At 38.8% G+C, this 24,959-nt stretch overlaps 1 protein-coding gene across 1 annotated transcript in view; it reads left to right on the forward strand.

The window, feature by feature from the left end:
• Window position 1: 1 nt before the first annotated feature.
• Window positions 2–24,959, forward strand: part of acadsb (acyl-CoA dehydrogenase short/branched chain) — a 61,027-nt gene continuing 36,069 nt past the window's right edge. The window contains exons 1-3 of the mRNA XM_072557505.1: window positions 2–367; window positions 14,381–14,549; window positions 20,329–20,429. Of these exons, the coding sequence (XP_072413606.1) occupies window positions 341–367; window positions 14,381–14,549; window positions 20,329–20,429 (297 nt within the window). The 5' untranslated portion in view covers window positions 2–340. The remainder of the gene's footprint in view (window positions 368–14,380; window positions 14,550–20,328; window positions 20,430–24,959) is intronic.

Genomic DNA, 24,959 nt, shown 5'->3' on the forward strand with positions numbered 1-24,959 from the left:
CATCAGCGGGGAGGGGCTACAGCACTTCCGCCAATGACAGGCCCCGGAAGCGGATCACAACCCCGCAGCCCAGAGCCAATCGTCGTTGCCGTCCGCTGTGACGTTTGAATTTTGCCCTTCCGTTTTCACACGCTTTTCAGATTACCCTAAAAGAAAAGCGGAAGTTTTGATCTCTTTGGAATAGGGTTGACGTCTCCGAATAGGTTGAGCGATTGATTTCATGTGTCTGAACTCTGGAGATGTGTAAACTGCAGTAATCCCACTCTCCAAGCAACAAAATCAAATACCACTAATTTGTGCAAATTATTCTTGTATTTCGTTAGTCGTTGCAAAGGATACAATGGCGACTTGGTTATTGCTTTCTCGGGTGAGTGGCGGTTCTGAACTGGTTCTATTCATATATATCCGAGGGGTACTTCGTTAATTGGATGTTTACCGTTTGGTTAACTGTAAATGTTGGTGTGTGCTCCAATAGTGCATAGTGCCCTTGATGTAATAAAACGCCCTTTGAGGCTTTTACTTTGATCATTACTGAATGAAATTTGACACCAAGTCACACAAGGACAAATTCGAAACATACACACACAAAGAAGTTGCTGGGAAATCTCAGCAGGTCTGGCAGAACCAGACCCGAAACATTAACTCTTTTTTTTCTTCACAGCTGCTGTCAGACCTGCTGAGCTTTTTTCGAGCAACTTCTTTTCATTTCTGATTTAAAGCGTCTATAGTTCTTTCGACTCTTATACAAGGACAAATTGTCTAAACCTTGATGAACAGTGAGGTCCAAGGACATATTTAATGGAGGAGAGTTAGAGGTGATGAAATGTGTTTCAAGGGTTCTGCTGTTCGGTCTTTTATAATGGACTCTAGCATTTTCCCTACTGCCGATGTTAGGTTGACTAGCTAATAATTCCCTGTTTCATTCCTCTACCTCCTTGTTTTAAATAGCTAATAATAAAGCGAAATACATTAGCTACCCTCCAATCCATGACAACTGTTTCAGAGTCTATAGGATGATAATATAAATGATTTTAATGTGATAGTATTTTATGTTGAGTTTGAGAGATTTGGTTAAGTTCAAAACTAGAGCCTGTGTTAGGTCCTTTTTTTCTGAGATTCTTACACACTTGATGTGACTGCAATACACCAACTTCTGTGAACAACAACCAAAATTTTACTAAGCACAGTTCCGTACAAACTTTGGAGAAACCCTTAGCACTCTGCCATGCTTGCGAAGTGTGTCGAGAGGTCTTTCTGAACAAAGGAGACAGTCCTTCCTTTATACAAAATCTTTACATCGCAGTCAATAATGCCCACAATACAACTGCCCAGTCACTCCCCCACAGTCACATGCCACTCAAGACACAATGCAGTCACTGCATCATTTCCAGAAACAATATAATGTAAATCATCCCTTCTGTTGTGAATTTTTTTTAAACTATAGGAAGTAGTCAAAATTAAAACAAGAGCAATGTTCTTATTGATTTTGAATAGGATGATGATGCAATTGTAAATTATCTCTGAATAATAGGAGTTGGCCATGTAAATGGCTCTGAATGGCAAGGTATAGGAATGTAAATTTACTTACATTCTACTTGTAGAACAGAGACGTCCCACCCTGCCCTGGGGCATTCAATTTCTTGCAGGTCAGCAGAGCAAATTAACTGTTTAATTTCACACCTAGAATCTGAGCAAATCAAATTATGCTGCATATAGTATTAGATTAAAGGATAATATATTTTAGCGTTGCCTGAGAATTGACAGGAGTTTAGCATTTACTGCGGGATGGCAAAGAAAATAATTTGCTCTAAAAATGTTTATGTAACAAGAATATCATCTATGGTCATGATGTGGCGATGCCGGTGTTGGACTGGGGTGTACAAAGTTAAAAATCACACAACACCAAGTTATAGTCCAACAGGTTTAATTGGAAGCACACTAGCTTTTGGAGTGACGCTCCTTCATCAGGTGATAGTGGAGGGCTCGATTGTAGCACAGACTTTATAGCAAAAATTTGCAGTGTGATGTAACTGAAAATATACATTGAAAAATTGATCGTCTGTTAAGCCTTTCATCTGTTAGAATACAGTGATAGTTTCACTTCTTTCATGTGTAAATCACAAAACCTTTTTTTAAAAGTTGCATTCTCGGGTTAGCTGTTAACAATGGTGATAGCTAGACAATATGTTGAAGGTGTTAGCCCCCGTGTTCTCTGTCTATGACCTGATGTTTAGATTAATTCTAATCTAAGAAGTGAGATAAGAGTTTTACATAAATTCATGCAGTTTTTGAGCTCCGAGTTCTACATGAATGTATGCAGTTTTTGAGCAAAGTGCAATGTGAGTCTGCAAGTACAAATTCACCCCACAAAATATGTGTGTGCATGTGGGTCTTTGTCTGTCTGTCTGTGTGTCTGTCTGGGGTGGGGGTTGTGAGTGTGAGAAAGTGTGTGTGGAATGAGTGCAGAGTGTCTTAAGTCTGTGAGGGGATGTATGTGAGAGTGTGGGAGTGTGTGTGTCTGTAAGGGTGTGTGTGGCTGACTGTGTGCACGTGTGTGTGTGTGTGTGTGTGTGTGGTGCAATGGTGATCCCCTGTAATGTGACATGAACCCAAGGTCCCGGTTGAGGTACCCCTATGGGTACCAAACTTAGCTATCAACCTCTGCTCGGCCACTTTCCTTTGCTGCCTGTCCCGAAGCCCACCTTGGAGGATGGTCACCCGAACGTCCAAGGCTGAATATCCTGGACCACTGAACTGTTCCCCAACTGGGAGGGAACCCTCCTGTCTGTTGATTGTTGTGCAGTGCCCATTCATCCATTGTCGTAGCCTTTGCTCGGTTTCCCCAATGTACCATGCCTCCGGGCATCCTTGCCTGCAACGTATAAGATAGACAACGTTGGCTGAGTCACATGAGTACCTGCCATGTACAAGGTGGGAGGTGTTCCCACACGTAATAGTGGTATCTATATCCACAATCTGACACGTCTTGCAGCGTCCACCGTGACAGGGTTGTATGGAGTTGTCCTGAGAGCCGGGCAGTTTGCTACGAACAATGATCTTTTTGAGGTTTGTTCGTAGCAAACTGCCCGGCTCTCAGGACAACTCCATACAACCCTGTCATGGTGGACTCTGCAAGACGTGTCAGATTGTGGATACAGATACCACTATTACGCGTGGGAACACCTCCCACTTTGTACATGGCAAGTACTCATGTGACTCAGCCAACGTTGTCTATCTTCTACATTGCAGGCAAGGATGCCCTGAGGCATGGTACATTGGGGAAACCGAGCAAAGGCTACGACAACGGATGAATGGGCACCGCACAACAATCAACAGACAGGAGGGTTCCCTCCCAGTCGGGGAACAGTTCAGTGGTCCAGGATATTCAGCCTTGGACGTTCGGGTGACCATCCTCCAAGGTGGGCTTCGGGACAGGCAGCAAAGGAAAGTGGCCGAGCAGAGGCTGATAGCTAAGTTCGGGACCATAGGGAGGGCCTCAACCAGGTGAGTTCATGTCACATTACAGGTGATCACCATTGCGCTCCACTCACACACTCTCTCTCTCTCTCTCACACTCACACACATTCACACCTACACACATAGACGGACACACGCACACTTTCTCACACTCCCAACCCCCACCCCAGACACACACACACAGACAAAGTCCCACATGCGCACACATATTTTGTGGGGTGAATTTGTACTTGCAGACTCACATTGCACTTTGCTCAAAAACTGCATACATTCATGTAGAACTCTGAGCTCAAAAACTGCATGAAATTATGTAAAACTCTGTTATCTCACTTCTTAGATAAGAATCAATCTAAACATCAGGTCATAGACAGAGAACACAGGGGGCTAACACCTTCAACATATTGTCTAGCTATCACCATTGTTAACAGCTAACCCGAGAATGCAACTTTTAAAAAAAGGTTTTGTGATTTACACATGAAAGAAGTGAAACTATCACTGTATTCTAACAGATGAAAGGCTTAACAATCAATTTTTCAATGTATATTTTCAGTTACATCACACTGCAAATTTTTGCTATAAATTCTGTGTTACAATCGAGCCCTCCACTATCACCTGATGAAGGAGCGTTCGCTCCAAAAGCTAGTGTGCTTCTAATTAAACCTGTTGGACTATAACCTGGTGTTTTGTGATTTTTAACATCATCTGTGGTGGCCTTTAAATATGCAATGTCTTGGATGAGCTGAGCTGTTTTAATACAATAATTTTGTTTTCCTGTAGCAATGTGAGTTCAAAGTTTAAAACAGTAAATGAAAGCATTAAACATCTGTTTCGTGGATAGTTACTTTGTTATCAGCATCCTTTTAATCCACATAAGATGATGCACTAAATCCATTTGAAATAGTATAGCTTCGGTTTATGCATTTCTGATGATTGAAGGGACTACCTGCCAGATGTGAAGTTGTGTATTAGATGTTGTAATTTGGTACTTTTGGTGTTGGTACCTCTCAACTTGTGGCATATGTCAGCCAATTTCTAATTTCTCCCAGGTGCAAGAATCAATGTTTTTAGTGCCTTTGTGCCACTCTTGCAATCATCCTTAAAGTGGAGCTTTGGGCATTTCCACTACTGGCTTGACATATAGAAAAGTCTTGTGTTCAACTTCCATCTCCAAGCCATTACATTTGACACTCATCATTCAGAGACAACATATTTGGGAGGATTTGCCAACATTCATTGTTTTGACTTTCCACGAGATGCCCAGAATGTGTTGCAAATTGCAAAAATGAGAGTGGCTGAGATTAATTTTTTTTCAATAGCTGCAAGTCTTGTATATTTCAATAGCTGCAAGTCTTGTATATTTCTTTGCAGTACAACTAGGTGCTGGGAACAGACCGATAAACAAGCAACTTTGGGCCAAGGGTCAGCTTGATATTATTCCATTCTTGTTTTGTGAGTTAGCCAAAGTTCATAGCTGCTTTTTCGTTATGTATAAGGAGTTGTGTGTTAAGAGGCAAATTGTCTGTTACTATGGATCCAAGGTAGCAGAATTTACTTACCATTTCCAGCAGCATATTACTTATCAAGGAGAAGAACCATGAATCCTTGGATTTCAAATAGTATAGATTCTGAAATAATCCTCAATTTCTGGCTACAAAGATTAGCCTAACTCTGTATGCATGCCAGTTATTGCAATGTCTTTATCAGTAAGTTTCTTGGTACACTAACTGTTGTTTTTGCCATTCCAAGGTCAAGAAATGTAATCTTAATGTTGTGCAAATATACGTGTATCAGTTTCTTAGACTTCATGAAAAATGCCATTGAAAACATGTCTATCTGTGGTCTCAATTACTAAACTCCCTGATCTTCAATAGCTCTTAATTTAAGTGGCATAAAAGCAAAGGTATTCTTTCAATAACGTAAGTCAGAATTGACTTTGTCAATGTGATAGAGCAGGGTTTCCAAAATGGGGATTGGGACCTGTGGGCTCAAATTTGAGCTATAATAGAATTCTGACCAATTAATAGCAGCTGTATTTTGCCTAATGGGTTCCTACTCTCACAGTCCCCATATCCTGCTCTCTCTCTCCATTCTCACTGAGGAGTTGCAACAACTTTCGAGTCTCAGTACGGGGTCACAATGGGAAAGCACCATGATACAGAATGTTTAAGATGTGCATGTCTATGACCATTACTTTAATATTGACAGAAAATATTTGGGCTTACTTTACAGAAATTATCCAGATGGTGCTCTTGTTTCGGCATTATTGCATTTCAACAGGACTCATCACTTAATTAAGCCAGTTCTTTTGCAATAGGTTATCCATTTTTATTAAATAATCAGTCAGACTATGATCAATTTTTGAGGTGGGCACTTTCAATGTACTCAAAGGGAAATTCCAGTCATTATAATTTAACATGGAGTGTAATATCTAAAAATATATTGTGCTTTTTATTAGGGTTTTTCAAAAGTGGTCTCACCCTATGTCACATTTAGATTTATGTGTCACTCAGAACGCTTTTACCTAAATATATCAGAGTGTATTCTTTGCAGTCTAGCTTTTTCAAGCAATTATACTGTAAAATGCTCACGTTATTAAATTTCTTTTCTCTGCCCCTGTGATATTTGTTATTTTGCATTAAGTTCTGTGATACATCTAATCCTGAACCGATCAATACATTTGCTTGTATAATGCAGAGAAGTATCAATATTGATGCAAACACCGAAACAGACACAAAATCCTTTGCCATCAAGTCCACACCAAACCTCCGAAGAGCATCCGATCCTGACCCATTTCCTGTACCCTATCCCTGTAACCTTGCAATTCCTATGGCTAATCCGCCTGGCCTGTAAATCCTTGGATATTATGGGCAATTTATTATAGCCAGTCCACCCAACCTGCGCACTTTTGGATTGTGGGGGGAAACTGGAGCACCTGAAGGAATCCTGAAGGGGAGAAGATGCAAACTCCACACAGGCAGTTGACAGAGGGTGGAATCAAACCCACGTTCCTGGTACTGTGAGGCAGCAGTGCTAACCATTGAGTCACCATGCCCTGATTTATGCAAATCAGTTACAAACAAGTACAGAGGAACCTCAATTATCAGAACGAGATGGCGGGCACTATTTTGTTCGGATAATTGATTATTCGGTTAATCGATTAAATACCTTTATTCTGGGGCTCGGAGTTTTTTAAGTCTGCTTCCTGTTCAGGAGACGCACAGCATACCACACAAGAGTCCCCGTCTGCACCCCCAACCTCATCCAACACCACCCGTCCAAGACTGCCCCCTGTCCACCCCCGCCCCCTCTCTGGGGCAGCTGGACTGGACATCAACAACAAGACTGCCGCTGCTGCTGGTGCCTTTTGGGGGATGAGTCTCCAAATAGCGCACATGCACACATACGCACACAACTTTTTACTGTAACTTTTTGACAGGTTCCACCTTTGCCCTGTACAGGACAATGTTGGACAGATTATCTGGAGAACTGGGATTTAGGGTATACCCCTGTGTAGAACTCCAGGGAAAGTGTGGGGAGAGAGAGTGAGAGAGAGGGCGGGAGGTCTGTCATTTGGAGACAGTGCCTGTTTAATCACTAAAACAAAAGACGCAATCAGTGTTGGAAACACACCTTTGATGTAATGTTTCTATCGGCACCTCGAGATCTCCTTCGGATAATCCGATTTTTGGATAATTGATGTTCGGATAATCGAAGTTCCTCTTTATCGTTCTATTTTGTCTCTTTGTGAGAGTTGATCTTAATTTCTGTAGATCAGCATAAAGACCTTTTTTTCATTATAACAGTTAACAATGACCTTATGACAAGTTTTTATTTATTACAAGTTGTTTGCTTAAGCCAGTTTAGGGCAAATAGAAGGTATATGGTACAATCCAAAATATCACTCACCACCCCCCCCCCCAATGTTTTTACTACCAATCTTCTTGATTACCCACTTTTCATACACACCATTATTTACACACCATAAACTCAAGTGTTGAAATATTCTGTGGCCTTTATATTCTGTGACAAATGACAAATTTTGATTTTTGATGGTTTTCTTTGAAAGCTCGATGTTGGCTTTGAAATTAAGCAAATTTCCAATCTGTTCTGACAGTGACCTAACTTTTTTATTATATTCAACTAGGAGGTAGTGGGATAGGGTTTAAAAACATCCAGAAGGTGTGTGTTTTTTTTACTAGGTTTGCAATTATCTTGAACCAATCACAGAATTGTCATGGTGCAGAAAGAGGCCATTTGGCTCATCATGCCCACACCATCCTTTCAAACAAGCATCATTACGGAGTGTCAATATCCTTCTTTGTCCCCATACCCTTGCACGTTATTTCTATTCACATAATCATCCAATACCCTCTTAAGTGCCTCAGTCGAACCAACTTTCATCACACTTCCAGGGATATCAGTTATTGGTTTGATGCTTGTCTTATCCCTTTGTTATTTCATCAATCCCTATTAGCTTTGCAATAACACAGCGCAAGGTTGTAATATAAATGCATATTTCAAGTAGAGGAAATCCTTTTTGCATTCCACCCCATTCAAATTTTATGGCATTTTATAAGTTACACAATGAAATATTTGTAAAAAAGTATTTCCCATCACAATTTACTTCACTGGAAATAGCAATCTTCATAGTAATGTTTTATGATTTTTGTACCAACTGATATTTTTGCTGGTACTGTTTTTCTGTAAAACACTCAATTATCCACATCATTCACAGAAACAGTGACGTCTAGGTAACCTTTAGACGATTCACTATGAAGAAAATTCTTTCCAGACACTCTAGTGACTTAGTGATTTTTTTTTTACAATTGACTTTCTTGTGTTGTCTTCGTTGTTATATTTGGTCCTGAGACAAGCTATTTACTACACATTCATGTTTTAACTTAAAACACCAATTTCTATTTTCATAACATCTTTGTCCCGCCTCAAATCTTTTGCTTTTGAAGTCCTCATCCATGTCTTGTTGACAACCATGATACTTTCCTGACTAGCCTCCATAACATTGTAGCCTCCATAACTTGCCCTCATTCAAAACTCTGCTATTCATGTTTGAACTTGTACTAAATACATTCCTCCATAACTCCTGAGTTAACTGAACTACCCTGGTTCTCAGTTAAACCATGTCTCAATTTAAAAATTCTCAGTGGTGTTTTCAAATTCTTCCAGAATCAGACCATTTCTTATCTCTAATTATCTCCTGTGTTTCAGTCTTCTGAGTTAACTGTGTGGCTTTATGTCCCATTCTTTAAGCAAGCCTATTTTTGATTGTTACTTGTTCTGGTGCCTGAGCCAATAGCTGCCAAAGCTTAACTTTTGGAATTCTTTCCTTAAACCTCTATATCTGAGGGCTTGCATTTTGGAAACCAAATCAAGGTAGGATTTAGAGACTTAGAGACTTTGCGCACAAGGACACAAAGGATGCAACTAATGGCCCTTGTCTTACTTTCATATTATTTGCTAAGAGGCTGTTGGTCACTATTCCACGCATTGTTTTTAGCACATAAAGGATGGTGGAACTTGTCACAATTTAGTAACTGAACTGTCAAGGAGGTATACATGTTTGCATAAGACACCCTGCTATATCAGTGTCACTCCTACAGTGTGAGTCAGCAGCTTATGTGACCAATGCAATTGCATGTACATCAACCAAACATTCATTTGTAAAAGTCAAAGAGGAGCAGTTCGTAATGGAGATGAGGGGAATGATGTCCGTCAACAGATTTACTCACACTTAGTTAGTCATGGTCAGTCCTGTAGGTCACAAACAAATAGTCTATGTATTACAGGTTTGCCAGTCAACGTGCTGTGCAGACATCAGGAAGGGGAGATGGGCAGATTTTTGTTTTCCCTGTAATGAGATAAAGGGAAGGACTGAGTCCAAGAAAAATTTGAATTGGAGAGCAGATAGTGGTGATGCAAGAGAGGTGGTGAGTAAATAGAGAAGGCAGGAAGGATTAGTGGTTTGGAAGAAGCGTGTGCATCAGTAGAATTTAGACTGAGTAGTGGCACAGTGAGTATAAGGTAGTAAAGAGAAGGTGATGACACTTACCCTTGCAGATAGTAGATGATCATTGACCTGTTTGCATTGTGTTTGTCTTCAGACTCTGCATTGACTCAGAATGTTATCGCGGTCGCAAAGGAACTAACTTCTCTTCCTGGGATGTTTCTTTGGGGATAACAGTGCAGCACCAAACTGTGAAGGGCACTTTCTGGTTTGCAGCTTCAGAAGTGGTGCAAAGCTAGGATCTAAATAAGATGCCTGTGACGTGAACGTAACAAACTCTCAGCACTAGTGAGCATGTCTGCTTTCTTTGCCACATGATTCCATGAAATGGACACCATTAATTAGATGAAGAGTGTGCGGTTGCATCAGTAACTTATTTTAAAAAATCACTTTGCCAAGAAATATGAAAATTTAGCCCAATAAATACAAGTTTTTGATGTCAGTTCAGTTATTAGTCAAATAAATCTGTTTTGCAGCTTCTTAAGTTCATCTGACCATTTTTTTGTGATAAAAATGTATACCAGACTTATTCATGATATTTTAGTTATGACCCCACCAAATTCTATTCAAGTTCAATGTATTCTCTATTTTTCTATCTTTAATTCTCGAACTCTTGGTGCTTTGTTTGAGGCAAGCCTTCAAAGATTCTTTGAAAGGCTTCCTACAGTTCCTTTCATTTAAATATAGCTTGCAATTCACCTCCCCTCTCCCAAGAAACTAGACAGCATCAATTCCTGAATTGAAAAACTGCATGGGTTATCTGGATGCTACCTGCTGCTTGTTTTTCTGGGCCTGTGTTTCCACAACCATTCACGAACAGGTCATTGAATGCTCCAATGACAGCTTCCTTGTCCAGCCTTCATTTGCCATAGTCTGCAGCGGTAAACCACTAACCTTATCATACTGTCTTGAAGACATTGGACCAAATCATAATCCACTTCGGCACTTCATTTTGGAGCCCAGAGACACCTTTGACTTGCTTGCTCCTGCCTGGTTGCTTTACACACAGCCATCTTATGCATCTACATGAGGTGCATTTTATGGTGCTTTGCTTTATGTCTTTACATGAGAGCTGTCAGCCTCTATGGATTACATAGTTTTATTTAGCCAGAGGACAGGAAGGGTTAATAGTTGTGGAGTATAGGTTTGTGTGAAAGCTGTTGAGTGGAAATGCTATATGCAGTAGTGAAGTTGGTAGTGAATGAGTGTTGTTGACTTTTGTGTGCAATGACAGACAAGTGTGACACAGCAGAGAGAAGATAGTGGCATTTGCTGTTTCAGAACAGATCATTGAATAAAAGCAAAGTACTGCAGATCTGAAAGTCTGAAGTAAAATAAAGTTTTGGAGATGCTCTGCCTGGTTTGGCGCCATCTGTGTAGAGAGAAAGGAAGTCAACAGTTCAGGTCCAATATGACTCTTTGGAAGTCCCAATGGAAAGAAGAGTAGAACTCCTTCAGAGTGGACATAGCTGAATTGGAAAAATGAACTTTTTTTTTGTTCTTCTTTGGATCATTGATCCTTTTTCCTGCACTGCTGTATATTCTCTCTGAGCCTGGAGATAGCATTGAGATAGTACTGCTAACTGTATCCAGGCTGACTGTTTTGGTGTGTGGCCTTCTCTGGTCTACTGGGTAGAGGATGACCCTACTCTTGACTGTCCCATCCACTAGGAAGTCCAGATTCCTATCTGGAAAGCAGAGTGCTGGCTTTCCTTTCTGAGACATTTGGGTTTCCTGTGAGTTTATGAAGGAAAGTCATTGGATTGAAAATGTTAACTTTTTTTTTCTTCACAAGTGCTGCCATATCTGATTCTCTCTAGAATTTTCTACTTTTATTTCGGTATTAGAGAGTTCCTGGTGAGCGGTATCTGAAGTGGGTGTGCTGGTGGGCTTGAAATATGGTACTGTTGGTTTGGACTCTGGAAGATCCCAGAAGTGGCAGGAATTTCACATCCCCTGCCATGTGATTGCACATCAGGGACACCAGAGAGGCTGCTTGTATAATTAACAAGGTGAGGAACAGTAGTTAGTGAGAGAAAAATTGCTGTGGGCCAAGATGGGACACCCGCCATGAAACCCAGGCCTAAAATTATTCAACCAAAAATGGGAAAATCCAACCACCCCCAACTTTAAAATGTATAGCTGCAATCCATCCAAACCAAGAACTTCTACCCTTTGTAAGTTTGATTTAATTTATCAAATATCTCCCCCATTTCAGCCTTAAATGTCCAGACTTTTATTTTCCTTTTTCCAACGCCATCTCTGCCATGTTAGTGTCATTCTGAGAGATCTAACTTTGAGTGCAAGGAAGGCAATGGGGCAGTTTAAATGTTTTGATAGACTAAAGAGGCAAAATTATTTTGCCTGTTGGAGCACTCCAAGTTGAGGAATCATAATCTTTAAAATTGTCACTAGAAAGATTTTTGAATTGGAGGAAAGTGAGATAATGAGAATATCCTTTACACATTCCGAGCATGGAATGCAGTGAGTAGTTGAAACAAAGTATTGCAGGACAAAATAATTGAATTGGTTAAGAAGAGCAAAATAGATACTTAACTTTATGATAATTTAACACACAGCACTCATTATGTAATTAGGGAAAGTCCTGCCTTATCAACTTCTTTGACGTTTTGAGAAAGTAATCCTTAAAGTGGACTGAGAGAAAGTTTATAATACATTAGGCCTATTCTTCTTAAGAATGTTTAATCAAGACCAAGAAAAAGGCTGAGCTGAAAGGAGTAAAAATTTGCAAAAAAAAAGCATTTGGTGAATAAATAATGGACTGAAAGCTAGAAAGGATTTTAGTTAGATGTTACAGCAGAAAGTAGAAAACTGCAGACTGTTTAATTTAACTTGTATCTTTGGGAAATTGTTAGAATCCATTATTAACGGAGTAATAACAGAACATTGGGAAAGTCGAAAGTGCAGTTCATCAGTGAGCATGGTTTTATAAAGGATAAATCATAATTAATTTGTGAGCGTTCTTTGAAGAGGTAACAAGCAATATGGATAATAGGAATCCTCTAGAACTGGACTTTCAGTAGACATTTGATAAGGTAATGTACAAAAGGTTAAGATACAAGGTAATATCACATGGGATTAAAGGTAATTTATTAGCTTGGACAGAAGACTGACTAACTAACAGAAAGCAGATAGTTGAGATAAATGGGTATTTTGCTGGATGGCAAGTAGTAACTAGGGAGTGCCATAGGGATCGGTCCTTGGGCTCCAATTATTTATAATTTGTATCAATGACTTGGATGCAGGGATAGAAAGTATTGAAGCCAAGTTTGCAGATGATACAAAAATAGGTGGAAAAGTAAGTTGCAATGAAAAAATAAGAAATGTACAAGTTGTTAAGACTAAGGTAGGCAAATGGATCAAAATTTTGCACATAAAGTTGAATGTGGATAAATGTGGGATCATCCATTTTGACCGGAGGAATAAAAAGGCAGCTTGTTATCTAAACAGAGAGAAGCATCAGTGTTCTTTAGTTCAGAGGGATGTGGATTTCCTAGTATATGAATTGCAGAAAGCTAGTGTGCAAGTAAAGCAGATAATAAGGAAGGCAAATAAAAGTTTGGCAATTATTGCTAAAGGAATAGTGTAAAAATAGACAAGTGTTCCTGCAAGGTATTAGTTAGACTGCACCTGAAATATTGCTTACTCTTTGGTCCACTTACATGAAGAAGGATGTAATTGCATTGCAGGCAGTTCAGAGTGGATGCACTAGATTGATTTCAGGGATGAGGGTTTTATCTTGCATTTTAGGCCTATACTCTTTGGTTTAGAAGAATGAAATGTGATCAAATTAAAGTATATAGAATGCTAAAGGGGATTGACAAAGTAAATATAGAGAGGAGTTTCCTCATGGAGCAGTCTAGGATGGGATATCATAGTTTTAGGATAAGAAGTAGCAGATTAAAACAGATGAGCAGAAATTATTTCTCTCAAAGGGTCATGAATCTGTAGAATTCACTAGCTCAGTGCAATGAATACTGGGGCATTACATATATTTGAGGAGATAGACAGATTTTTAATTACTAATGGATTGAAGAGTTATGGAGAGTGAGCAAGAATTATTAGGATTAGGTTTTATTGTCGCACATACTCAAGCACAGGAATACAGGAGTACAATGAAAAATGTACAAAGTCACCATTCCTAATGCTATCTTCAGTGCAAAGGTATCTAGGTTCAAAATCTTAGGTAGAAAGTAGAAAAATAAAAAAAAGATCAAAATTACACTTCTTTTTAGTTTAAAGTAGAAAAATAAAGAAAATGAAGTTGTAAGTTCAACATTATAGTCTTTGTTTAGCCATGGGCCTGCAGACACTCCATGCAGACTAGATGAGATCATATCAAATGGTAGAGTAGGTTCAAGTGGCTGTATTATCTACTTTTGTTCCTGTTTCGTTTGTTCTAATCTGTGCTGGGATTTGTGCCATACTAATTTATGTCAATGATTATTTTTCAAACTTTTATTAAACCTGGAGAATGGAGCATTGAATCTATGTGAACAGACAGGGGGAGCTACAAAAGTTATGTAAAACTAAGTGGTCAGAAATTTTAATACATGCTGAATATGGAGCATAAGTATTATAAAGATGTTTTCGAGTATAACTCGATCACCAAATGTATTAGACTCTTATGATTTATTGCAGTTATGACTTTCCTGTTTTGCTTACAGCAAAATAACATTGGTTTCAAATATAAAAGTGAATTGGGAAAGTATTTTACTGAAGATGGTGAACTATGGTTAACTTACCTTTACACCTCTGTACTGCAACCAATCTATGATTCTTTAACTATCTCTTGATTTACAAGTTAAATAACACAAACCTGTTTTATTCTAATTAATATATTACATGAATGACAAAAAGCTGGGAAGAAATTTTGGCAGACCCAGGTGTCCAACACTTCTAAAGGTTCAACCACAGATTTCAAAATTTTCCACCGCAGAAATAGCTTTGGACAACGGCACTACAGTTGGCATCCGTCATGCACCATTACAGACTTACACCGAAGAAGAGCTGATAATGAAAGAAACAGGTAACTTACTTCCAGTTTGTTTTTGCACTATCTCTTGTTAATTAGTATTAAGACTAGCAATTCGACAGGTATATTCTTGCCAAGAATTCTAAGACAAATGGAAATAAATCTGGAAAACATATCCTTTAAAACCAGGTGCATGCTGACTCTGTGATTAGCACAGGACCAAGGACCCTTGTTTGATTCCATCCTTGGGCAATTGTCTGTGTGAAGTTTGCACATTCTCCCGTGTCTGTGTAGGTTTCCTCCGGGTGTTCCGGTTTTCTCCCACAATCCCCAGATGTGCAGGTTCGGTGAATTGGCAACGTTAAATTGCCCATAGTGTCCAGGGATGTGCAGGCTCAGTGGATTAGCCATGGGAAATGCAGGGTTAAGGGAAAGATAGGTCTGTGTGGGATGCTCTTCAGCGGTCGATGTGGACTTGATGGACCGAATGGCCTGCTTCCACACTGTAGGGATTGTATGATTACGTGCATTGTCTATTAGTTCCTATATCAGTCTTCTATAGGCTTTTGCAAAGCTGGCAGCTACAAAGTAATTTGGTTAGCTCATGCTGTTAACTCCAGCCAGCAAAAATAAATTCCTCAATGGAAGTTGTTGTCCTCCCTCTCCAACTTAATGTTGAGGCTCTCTGCAATTCAACTGACCTTAACACATTTATTTTTCTTTATACTTACATGGATGTGATGTGAGCATTGTTGTCCGTTTGTTTCCCATTCCTACTTACTCTTCAGTTCTTGCTTTCTGGGCAATTTGAGAGGGCAATTAGGATCAACCACATTACTATGGGTCTAGAGTCACATGTAAATCAGACTAAATAAGCATGGAAGATTTTCTTTGATAAATTGGATGGGTTTTAGCGACAATTGACATTAGTTATAATTGTCACCATTAAACTAAAATTCAAATTTCACCATATACTTTGGTGGGAATCAAACCCATGTTCATTGATATTACTATTATACCACCACTTCCCCACCAGGTTTTCAACACATCAATTTGGTACCAGGTTCTAGTGTACATTCCTGATGAAGGGCTTTTGCCCGAAATGTTGATTTTCCTGCTCTTCGGATGCTGCCTGACTTGTTGTGCTTTTCCAGCAGCACTCTAATCTTGACTCTGATCTCCAGCATCTGCAGTCCTCACTTTTGCCTTCTCGTGTATATTGTCATGTGAGTTCCAGTGTTAGTATTGTTTCCTTTTCTTTCTCTCTAATTTCTAAAATTCCCTAAATTATAACATTTATGATACAATGTGAAACAGGGACAAATTACTCACTATCTTTAATCATTTTAGTTTTTGCTTCACTCTTCTTTTGTATTTAAGGGGCCTTTATTGAGCCGATATAATGAATACATAAATAATCGGTAGAAACCAGATTTCAGCTCAACTACAAATTGCAATATATGCGTAAATTAATAGGAAAACTAGATAGTGTAGATAGCTTATCTGCCTTTTTCCTGCCAAAGTTGGAACTTCTGTCCTTCATCTGTAATGTTGTGCTAATTAGGATTCCAGTAGATTCCAGCCCATATTTCTGTAGATTGACAAGTTTTTTTCAGATGTCCTGATGGTAACTGGTATGGAAAATGAAATATTGTTTTTGGTAGTACCTCATTTTATGGGGTTGGACATAAAGCACCAAGAGCTCTATCATCGTCTTCTGACCCCATGCTAACTCTCTGATATGGGAGAACTTGATGCTGACAGTGACGTTGACTTGTTTCTGGCTTTTTGGATTGTGGTATTAGAATCTCAATGGTGACATCACAAAATCTGTCCAACTTTTAAAAACCACTTACCATTTTTCAGCTGCGTCCTAGAAATGCATACTTGCTTGATTCTAAAGTTTTTGTCTTTTAATTTTTTTTAACCTACATTTTCAGTTTCCTTTTCTATTTGACTCCATTATTCCAGTGTAAATAAGTGTATTGATAGATGGGAAGGCCACACAATTGAACCTTCTTCTAAACGACTGGGCTAAAGTCTAGAAAATGCAGCCCTGACCTGGTGAAAATGGGTACCATTTTTATTTCAGTAGGGAACATGCATTGTGATTGTCCACTTTTGGAGAAGCATATTTAAAGTGGGCATGTGCAATGCAATCGAGAGTTGATTTTTATATTGAAATGCTCCTGGTAGGGTTTCCTAGTACTTGGGGCGCAACAAACTAGCAAAAGGCTGTGGATCCAGAGGCTAATTATTCTTGTAAAAAACTCTGAAGGAGCAGGAATATCCTTCATTCTTCATTCCCAAAAGAAACATTTTGTCTTCCTTCTGCCAATTGACGTCTGCCCTGATGTTTGTTTTATTTAAGGAAGAGCACAGAGTTCTTGTGGTGTTTCTTCAAATTTTTAAAAAATTCATTCATTCATGGAATGTGAGCATCATTAGCTGGCCAGCATTTATTGATCATTGTTAGTTGCCTCTGAGAAACTAGTGGTGAGCTACCTTCTTGCACTGCTGCAGTCCATTTGCCGTACATAGATTCATAATGCCATTGGGGAGTGAGTTTCAGCATCTCGTCCTGCAACACTTAAGGAATGATGATTATATTTCCAAGTTAGAATGGCATATGGCTTGGAGGGCAACTTGCAGTTGATGGTGGCCCCAGGCATCTGCTGTCCTCGTCCTTCTAGATGCAAGATATTGTCTAAGAAATCTGGGGGACTTTCTGTAATGTATCTTATAGATGATACACACTGTTACTACTGAGCATTGGTGTACAGAGAGGAGTGATTGGCAATCCACCGTGCCTTCCCCTGCCTTCTCCCCAAACCTCCACTTCCTCTATCCTTGAAGCCAGGATATGTCATCTATTCTGTTCTTCAATTTCCATAAGATACAATAACAACACAATATGCTGACATCAAATTCCAAGCTTAATGCCTGCATTTACCTTTCCACTTCCTAGCTGCACTAATGGCCCATTCTCACATCTTTTGCATTATTTAACATTAGGAATCGTGTTCCTTTTATATTATGATATAAATTGCATTTTAAGTATATTAGTGAAGAAATGGACCTGTGTACTTGCTGATATTCGCAATTCTTTATTACAAATATTATTATTTTTGTTTTCTTAGTTTTGTGGATGTGGGCAATTAGGGGTCAGAAATCTTAGTTCCAATTTTTTCAGTCATCATATAATCTGTCCGTGTCTTTCTGAAAGGTTTAAAGTAAATTGTCTAACCTTGGTAATTATTGGGATTACATGGGAATCCTCTTCCACAATTGCCAACAACTCCACCTATGATTTTAAATCAGTTCCTCTGTTATTATGCACTTCTCTGATTCTCCTCACATTATGTCTGTAATCAAGTACGAAACTAGACAAACAGAAAAGCCGCCTGATATTTAAGATGGAAGAGACAAATAATAAACACAACCAGATAAGAAAATAAATGAGAGAAGCAAAATGGGACAATGCTGTAGAATGAAGCCTGATGTGTAACTTCTTCACTTGAGTAGTGTTAAAGAGCTATGACTGGCATTGCAATTCACATCTTATAGCTACCAGAAGCTTTCTTTATTTGATATCTATGGGAGTTTGTAATGACTGACTCTGTTTTGTGTTAAATGAAATATTGCAATTTAGAGGGAGAAGGAGCTTGATCCTATTTAATTGCAGACTGCAAATAGACAAAACTAACTTGTTTTACAAGTTGTGAGATAGAACTTAGTTTGAGCTACAAGGTGTTGGTAAATATAACCAAGATAAACTATTCCTCCTGTTAAATTTATTAATACCTTTACCTTGCAGGACCAAAATACATGACAGATTAAAAACAGACAGGAAATTGAAATGCAACCTGTATCATCAATGGGAGAAATTGCCAATCTATATGACAATTGAGCATGGAATCACGTTATTATTAATTCTTCCAGCTCCCAATGAAAGTTTACACTTGCATAAAATGTGTGAAAAAATACGCAATGTATTCCTTTTTTATTCTTGAACACAAAATTTCACTGCACAATTATACATTATACTGTTTCTCAGATAGACGATCAATTCTCTCAGAACCAGTCCAAAGTGATTCTTAACTCGGAGAATTTATGTCTATTCTTTTCCTTTCCCAGCTTTGTAACTCTTACACCCATAATCTTCTTGTGATACAAGATTTTCCTGGAGGTTCAGCCTCTAATACAACTTAAACAAATCTTCTAGTTCCGTTATAAATCCTCACAAATTTATTCTTTTGAATTCAAGTGCAGACTGTCTTGCTTGCATTGCTCCATGATGATCCAGAGACTCTTGCATCAAGCAGCTCTGTTGGTCTTAGAAATTAGCAGACAAATCTGTCTGAAAATCAGTGATACTTTAGGGAAACCTGCAACATGATCATTCAGTGGTTTCCAAAGGATTCTTGCCCTCTCAGAGTCTATCTCCATGATGGTATAAATCATACCGGTCTTGTATCCAGGTAGAAATATTGATCAGTCTTTGTTTAGACCATAATCTTGGAAATAAATAAGTTTATTGAATTACTACTTACCACTCAACATTCTTAACAAGTTCCTGGGACTTTAGGCGGCTAGTTTCTAACCACGATAAACACTGTCCTTGTCTCCCCAATGTGAACACCTTACTTCCCCTTTTCAGCAAAACAACTTGAACCTCCCTTTAATCTCTAACATCCAGATCACCCAGGCCTGATGTTGGGCAGAGTTCAGAAAGGGCCACATTTACCCATTTTAATTTTACCATGAATTATAAACAGTCCTAAAACAGAACAATGTCCATTGCATTTTAAGATAAGAAATACCTAACAGAGCCTTGGGGAAGGGTAGACAAATTAAATCTTGTTAGAACCTGAGTCTGTGAAGTCATTAAATAGAATTTCCCTTCTTTAAGTGGATATACTAAAACGGTCCTTTAGATTGTATAACATAACTTATTTCATTATTATAGAATAGCAATAGCTATTATGTGGAGGAATTATATCATAGAATCAAAGAAGTATCATAGAATCCCAATAGTGTGGAAACAGGCCCTTCGGCCCAACATGTCCACACCAATCCTCTGAAGAGTAACCCACCCAGACCCATTCCCCTACATTTAACCCCTGACTAATGCACCCAACCTACACATCCCTGAACAGTGTGGACAATTAGCATAGCCAGTTCACCTAACCTGCACCTGTTTGGATTGTGGGAGAAAACCAGAGCACCTGAAGGAAACCCATGCAGATACGGGGAGAATGTGCAAACTGCCCACCAACAGCAGTCCAAGGCTGGAACTGAACCTGGGTCCCTAGCGTGAGGCAACAGTCCTGAGCCACCGTGCCACCCATATGAATGTGTAATATGGTAATTGTTATTTGTTTAAACTCAAAACTTTGCTTTTATGTTTTCTAAATGTATTTTCTTATTATAATAAGAAATATAGAAAAATTAAGCTTTAAATCTCTTTAAGAGCCTTTTAGTAAGAACTTTGACCCTTGCTGAAAGTAGAAAGTGGAAATCTAGCAATACTGCAGAAATGATTGATCATCTGAGTTAATTATTGAAGTATAGTTCTCTTGTACTTTATTTGAGGCATCAACCCCACAATACTTGACATGATGCTGGGTGCACAGTAGAAAAATGTCATTTCTACCAGTGACATTTATCATTTTGGTAAGGAAATAAGCACATCAGAAGAAAATGGATGATATAAATTCCTAAATGTGAACTATGAGAAATAATGTATACTTTATTTCATAATCTTTTACCTTTTCAATAACTTGAAGCATCATTTTTGTTTCTTACTGACAGTTTGACTTTTGTTTTTAAGTTGCTAAGTTCGCTCAGGAACAAATAGCTCCACTGGTTCGCAAAATGGACGAAGAGTCGCACATGGATGAATCCGTTCTTGCGGGATTGTTTGAACAAGGGGTTAGTAATATTTTGTTCTTGAATCTTGTATTGCTTTCCATTGTGATAATAGCTACAAAATCATGGAGATTAGCTTTCGTATCTACTGATTATATTTAGGAATGATTTTAGTGTTATTGCTTTCACATGTAATTTGATAAATAGTTGCTTATTGTTTTCAGTTGAAGATTAGATTGAGTAGTAAGTTAGAAGTCACAACCTCTGAAAAATTGCTTTTAATCCGCCATAGACAGAAGGGATGTACATATCCATTCTGAAAGGTAACAACACAAACATGGAGCAGAAAAAGTCTATATGACTTACAGTCAATTTATTATTTTCCTTATTGTGAACAATTGCCGAATTATTTAGTTTTCTGGTACAGTGACCTAACCAATGGAAACAAAGATGAAATTCTCAGATTAGCAAACAAATCTCCTTTATCTATCAATAAGTAATATGTACTAATTTATTAAACATGGCTGCTTAGCCTGTAAGTATATTAAAAGAAATGAGAAAACATCCACTAATGAAATCCATATATAGCACAATGCAGATGGTCTCATTTCTACATTAATTGCAAAGTTTTGTTTTCAGAAGGTTTAATAGGTAGGAATTGGACATGACATTAGGGTTATCTGTAGTGCTGTTGGGAAGTTTAGACATCCAATACATCTTGTGTCTGACAAGAAGCTTTTGTTTCTTTCTGGTTGAACCACACTAAAGTATTCCATATTTGCAAGAAATTTTAACAGATGAAGATGTACTGAAACTGCCCAAATAGCCAGATGACTCAAGTGACTTGAAATATAAGCCCTCTAGCATTATTTACAGTTTTCACATTATTTACAGTAGTTCAGCTTTTTGAGTTGTACTGCAGAAGTCCCCACTTTGGAAGGACAGAGGTTAACTCTAATGGCAATTTCCAGATTTCTGTACTTAATTATGCATGCATGGAAAACAAAAGGTGCTGTCCAATCTACACCATAATAACTGAGCACAGTAAATTATCCATAATTGTTAGTGCAAAATTCCAGCCATTACACCCATACATCTTTTACATAAAATAAATTAACCCCTATAGCTTGAGTAAATACAGAATTTCAGTTAAGAAGAACAGCAAAAGTCTGTATAGGCCTCTACTGGAATCACCATTCCCAACATTGATATTTATTTGCATGTAATAGGTGAAAGCATTTGATTTCAGTGTTGCCAGTGGGTTTGGGGTCTATGTCAGTGATACTCTAGGCATGTCTCCTAAGACTCCAGAGCAGCAAGTAAGTGCCATCCTTGGACAGAAATGTTAAACCAATGAGCAAGAACTGAGTTATATCCTTGTGGACTGTGAACTCTGTCATGTTTTTCGGATGACTGCTGTCTGACAATTGCAGTGGCTTGTCTCCTACTTATTGTTCTTTCAAACTGATGTCCTAATTTAAACCACAAGTAGAAAAGAACAAAGAGTTTTAATACCTGTCATACAAACCCAAATTATTTTAATTGGCTTTTCACAGAACATGATATTGAAATTAGTCAACTGTTGTGAAACACATTCGAAAGGTTAAAGAGAAAGGAAGAACATTGTAAAGAAATCTGTTTAATTGTTGAGAAAATAGTTTTTAAAGATTTTATGGCATAGACTATGAAGTGTTAGGAGCCAAATAGCATGCAATCTGCCAATCCCTAAACTTGCGCAGTAATGGTAAAATGTGTAGAAAACAATGACATTGACAGAACAAAATTCTGATTTTTTTCCATCTAAGATTTCAAATACAAGGCGAGAATCTCGCTAGTGAGCAAAAAAAAGTCTATTTACACACAGTAACATCTCATTCATCCAACTTCATTATATACAGTTTGTTATTTTGCCTGGTAGTGGAGACAATCTCGCGGGCTACAGTTCCTGTCAGGGAGGTCAGAGTAGGTAACTGGCAGTTGCAACTTGCCACCATCTTGTCTAGGTATCCAAAAGAGCATAAGATGTAGGAAGAAAATGGGAGGAAGTGTTGGAGGTTGATAAATCTCTGGGACCTCATCAAGTGTATCCCAGGACGTTGTGGAAAGTTAGGGAAGAAATTATTGAGCCATTAGCAGAAATATTTGCTTCATCTATACTTATGGGTGAGGTGCTCGAGGACTGAAGCTTGGTTAATGTTGTGCCTTTATTTAAGAAAAGCTGTAAGAAAAGCCTGGAAACCATAGACCTGTGAGCCTGTTATCAATGGTGGGTAAGTTGGAGGTGATTTTCATAGGGTTTACATATATTTGGAGAGGCAAGGATTGATCAGGGATAGTCACCATGGTTCTGTGTGAGGGACATTTGTCTCACAACCTTGAGCTTTTTGAGGAAGTAACCAAAAAGATTGAGGCAGTGTTAGACATTGTGTACATAGACTTTAGGAAAGCCTTTGATAAGGTTCTGCATGGAACTAATTAGTAAATTTAATAAACATGGGATTCTGGATGAGCTTGTAAATTGAATACAAAATTGTCTTGATGGTAGGAGACAGAGGGTGGTGGTGAGGGGTTGTTTTTTGGACTGGAGGCCTGTGACCAGCAGTGTTCCATAAGGACCAGTACGGAGTCCACATTTTTGTTTGTCATTTATATAAATGATTTGGATGAGAATATAGAAGGCATATGTAGTATGTTTGCAGATTTCACCAAAATTAGTGGCATAGAGGACAGTGAAGAAGGTTATTTGAGATTACAAAGAAATCTTGATCAGTTAGGCCAATGGACTGAGGAGTGGCAATGGAGTTTAATTTGGACAAATATAAGGTATTGCATTTTGGTAAAACAAATAAGAGCAGGACTTGCACAATTGATGGTAGGGCCCTGGGTATTATTATAGAATAGACACCTAAGGGTTCGGGTACATAATTCTTTGAAATTTATGTCACAGGTAAACAGGGTGATTAAGAAGTTTCTTAGTACGCTTGCCTTCATTGCACAGACCTTTTGAGTACAGGAGTTAGAATGTCATGTTGTACGGAACATTGGTGAGGCCTCTTTCTGGAGTTCTGTGTGTAGTTCATATCACCCTGCCTTGGAAAGGATATTGTTAAACCAGAGAGGATTCAGAAAAGATTTACCAGGATGTTGCTAGGAATACAGGTTGACTTATAAAAGATAGGCTGGGATTTCCTTCTTTGGAGTTTAGGAGGTTAAGAGGTGACCTTATAGCGGTTGATTAAAATCATGAGGTGCCAAGATAAGGTGAGTAGCAAGAATCTTTTTCCTAGGGTAGGAAGAGTTCAAAACTGGGAGGCATATTTAAGGGGAGAGGAGAAGATTAAACAAGGAAATGAGGAGTAACCTTTTTTTAAAACTCAGGGTGGTTCGTGTGTGGAATGAACTGCCCGAGGAAATAGTGAATGCTTGTACAGTGACAGTATTTAAAAGATACTTGGATAAGTACATGAAAAAGAAAGGTTTGGAGGGATATGGGCCAAGCATGGGCAACTGGGACTAGTTTAGTTAAAAAAACATGGTCAGTGTGGACTAGTTGGACCAAAGGGTCTGTTTCCATGCTGTATGACTTCATAATTCCACAAGAAAAACTTGTTTAGTATATAAATCAGGGAAATCAGTTGGTGACATTCTCATTAGTGTAAATGAAATTGCGGTTTGAAACAGATTGCAGTACCTGGACCCTGCAATTTACATTATCCATGCAGTATCAGGCTAATACAAGCGCTTAATGACCTCCAGCATTTTTATGGTGTAGATCAGGAAAGTAAATAAATGAAGCTGCAAATGCTGTACAGATGCTTTGGGACTTTGCCACAGGCTGGAGTGCGTTGATGTCTTACAAACCCATCAATGCTCACAGAGGTCTAATGGCCCTGTGGATTTATGGCCCACTCTGTTTCCAAAAATGGAAGACACTTTCCTTCAGTCAGTTAGACTGTGCTTTCCAGTTTCTGACTCTGCCCTTCAGCCCTCCATTCATCAAACTGGTTTAATTGTTTCATATCCACTTCCATGCCCTTGTTTCCAAAATGAAACTTTCTGTCTTCCTTCTGGGTAAATCTCCCTGTAATCAAAGGGAGGGGTGGATCAGAGTCAATATTGAGAACTCTGAGGGTCACACCCTGAGTATTCTGCTGTGCTGTCACCACTGTAGACAGACAGGAGGCTAGAAGAACACAGCAAGCCAGGCAGAGATGGAGAAGTTGACGTTTTGGGTGTAACCCTTCTTCAGGACTGGGGTTGGGTGTAGAGGGAGCTACAGATAAAGGAGATAGCAGGGGCAGGATGGTGAAGGTAGAGGATATGACCTGGTTGGTCAATGAAAGGTATGAATCTGGTTGGTGGAAGGAAGGGGGAGGGGCTGGGAAGGGATTTGAGGGATGGGAAGGGAGGTTATGCACAAGGATGGTGATAATTGTGTCTGGGATATTGTAATTGTGATTATGTAAGTGTGACTATGTCAAAGCAGTTAGTTGTTTCTGTTAAAATGTGAAATGACTAACACAACACTGATAATGAAATGTGAAATCAGTCATGCAGACGATATCAATTGACAGACTGAAATAGCAGACACTG

Source organism: Chiloscyllium punctatum, chromosome 38 (genome assembly GCF_047496795.1).
Source record: "Chiloscyllium punctatum isolate Juve2018m chromosome 38, sChiPun1.3, whole genome shotgun sequence".
Taxonomy (NCBI): Eukaryota; Metazoa; Chordata; class Chondrichthyes; order Orectolobiformes; family Hemiscylliidae; genus Chiloscyllium; species Chiloscyllium punctatum.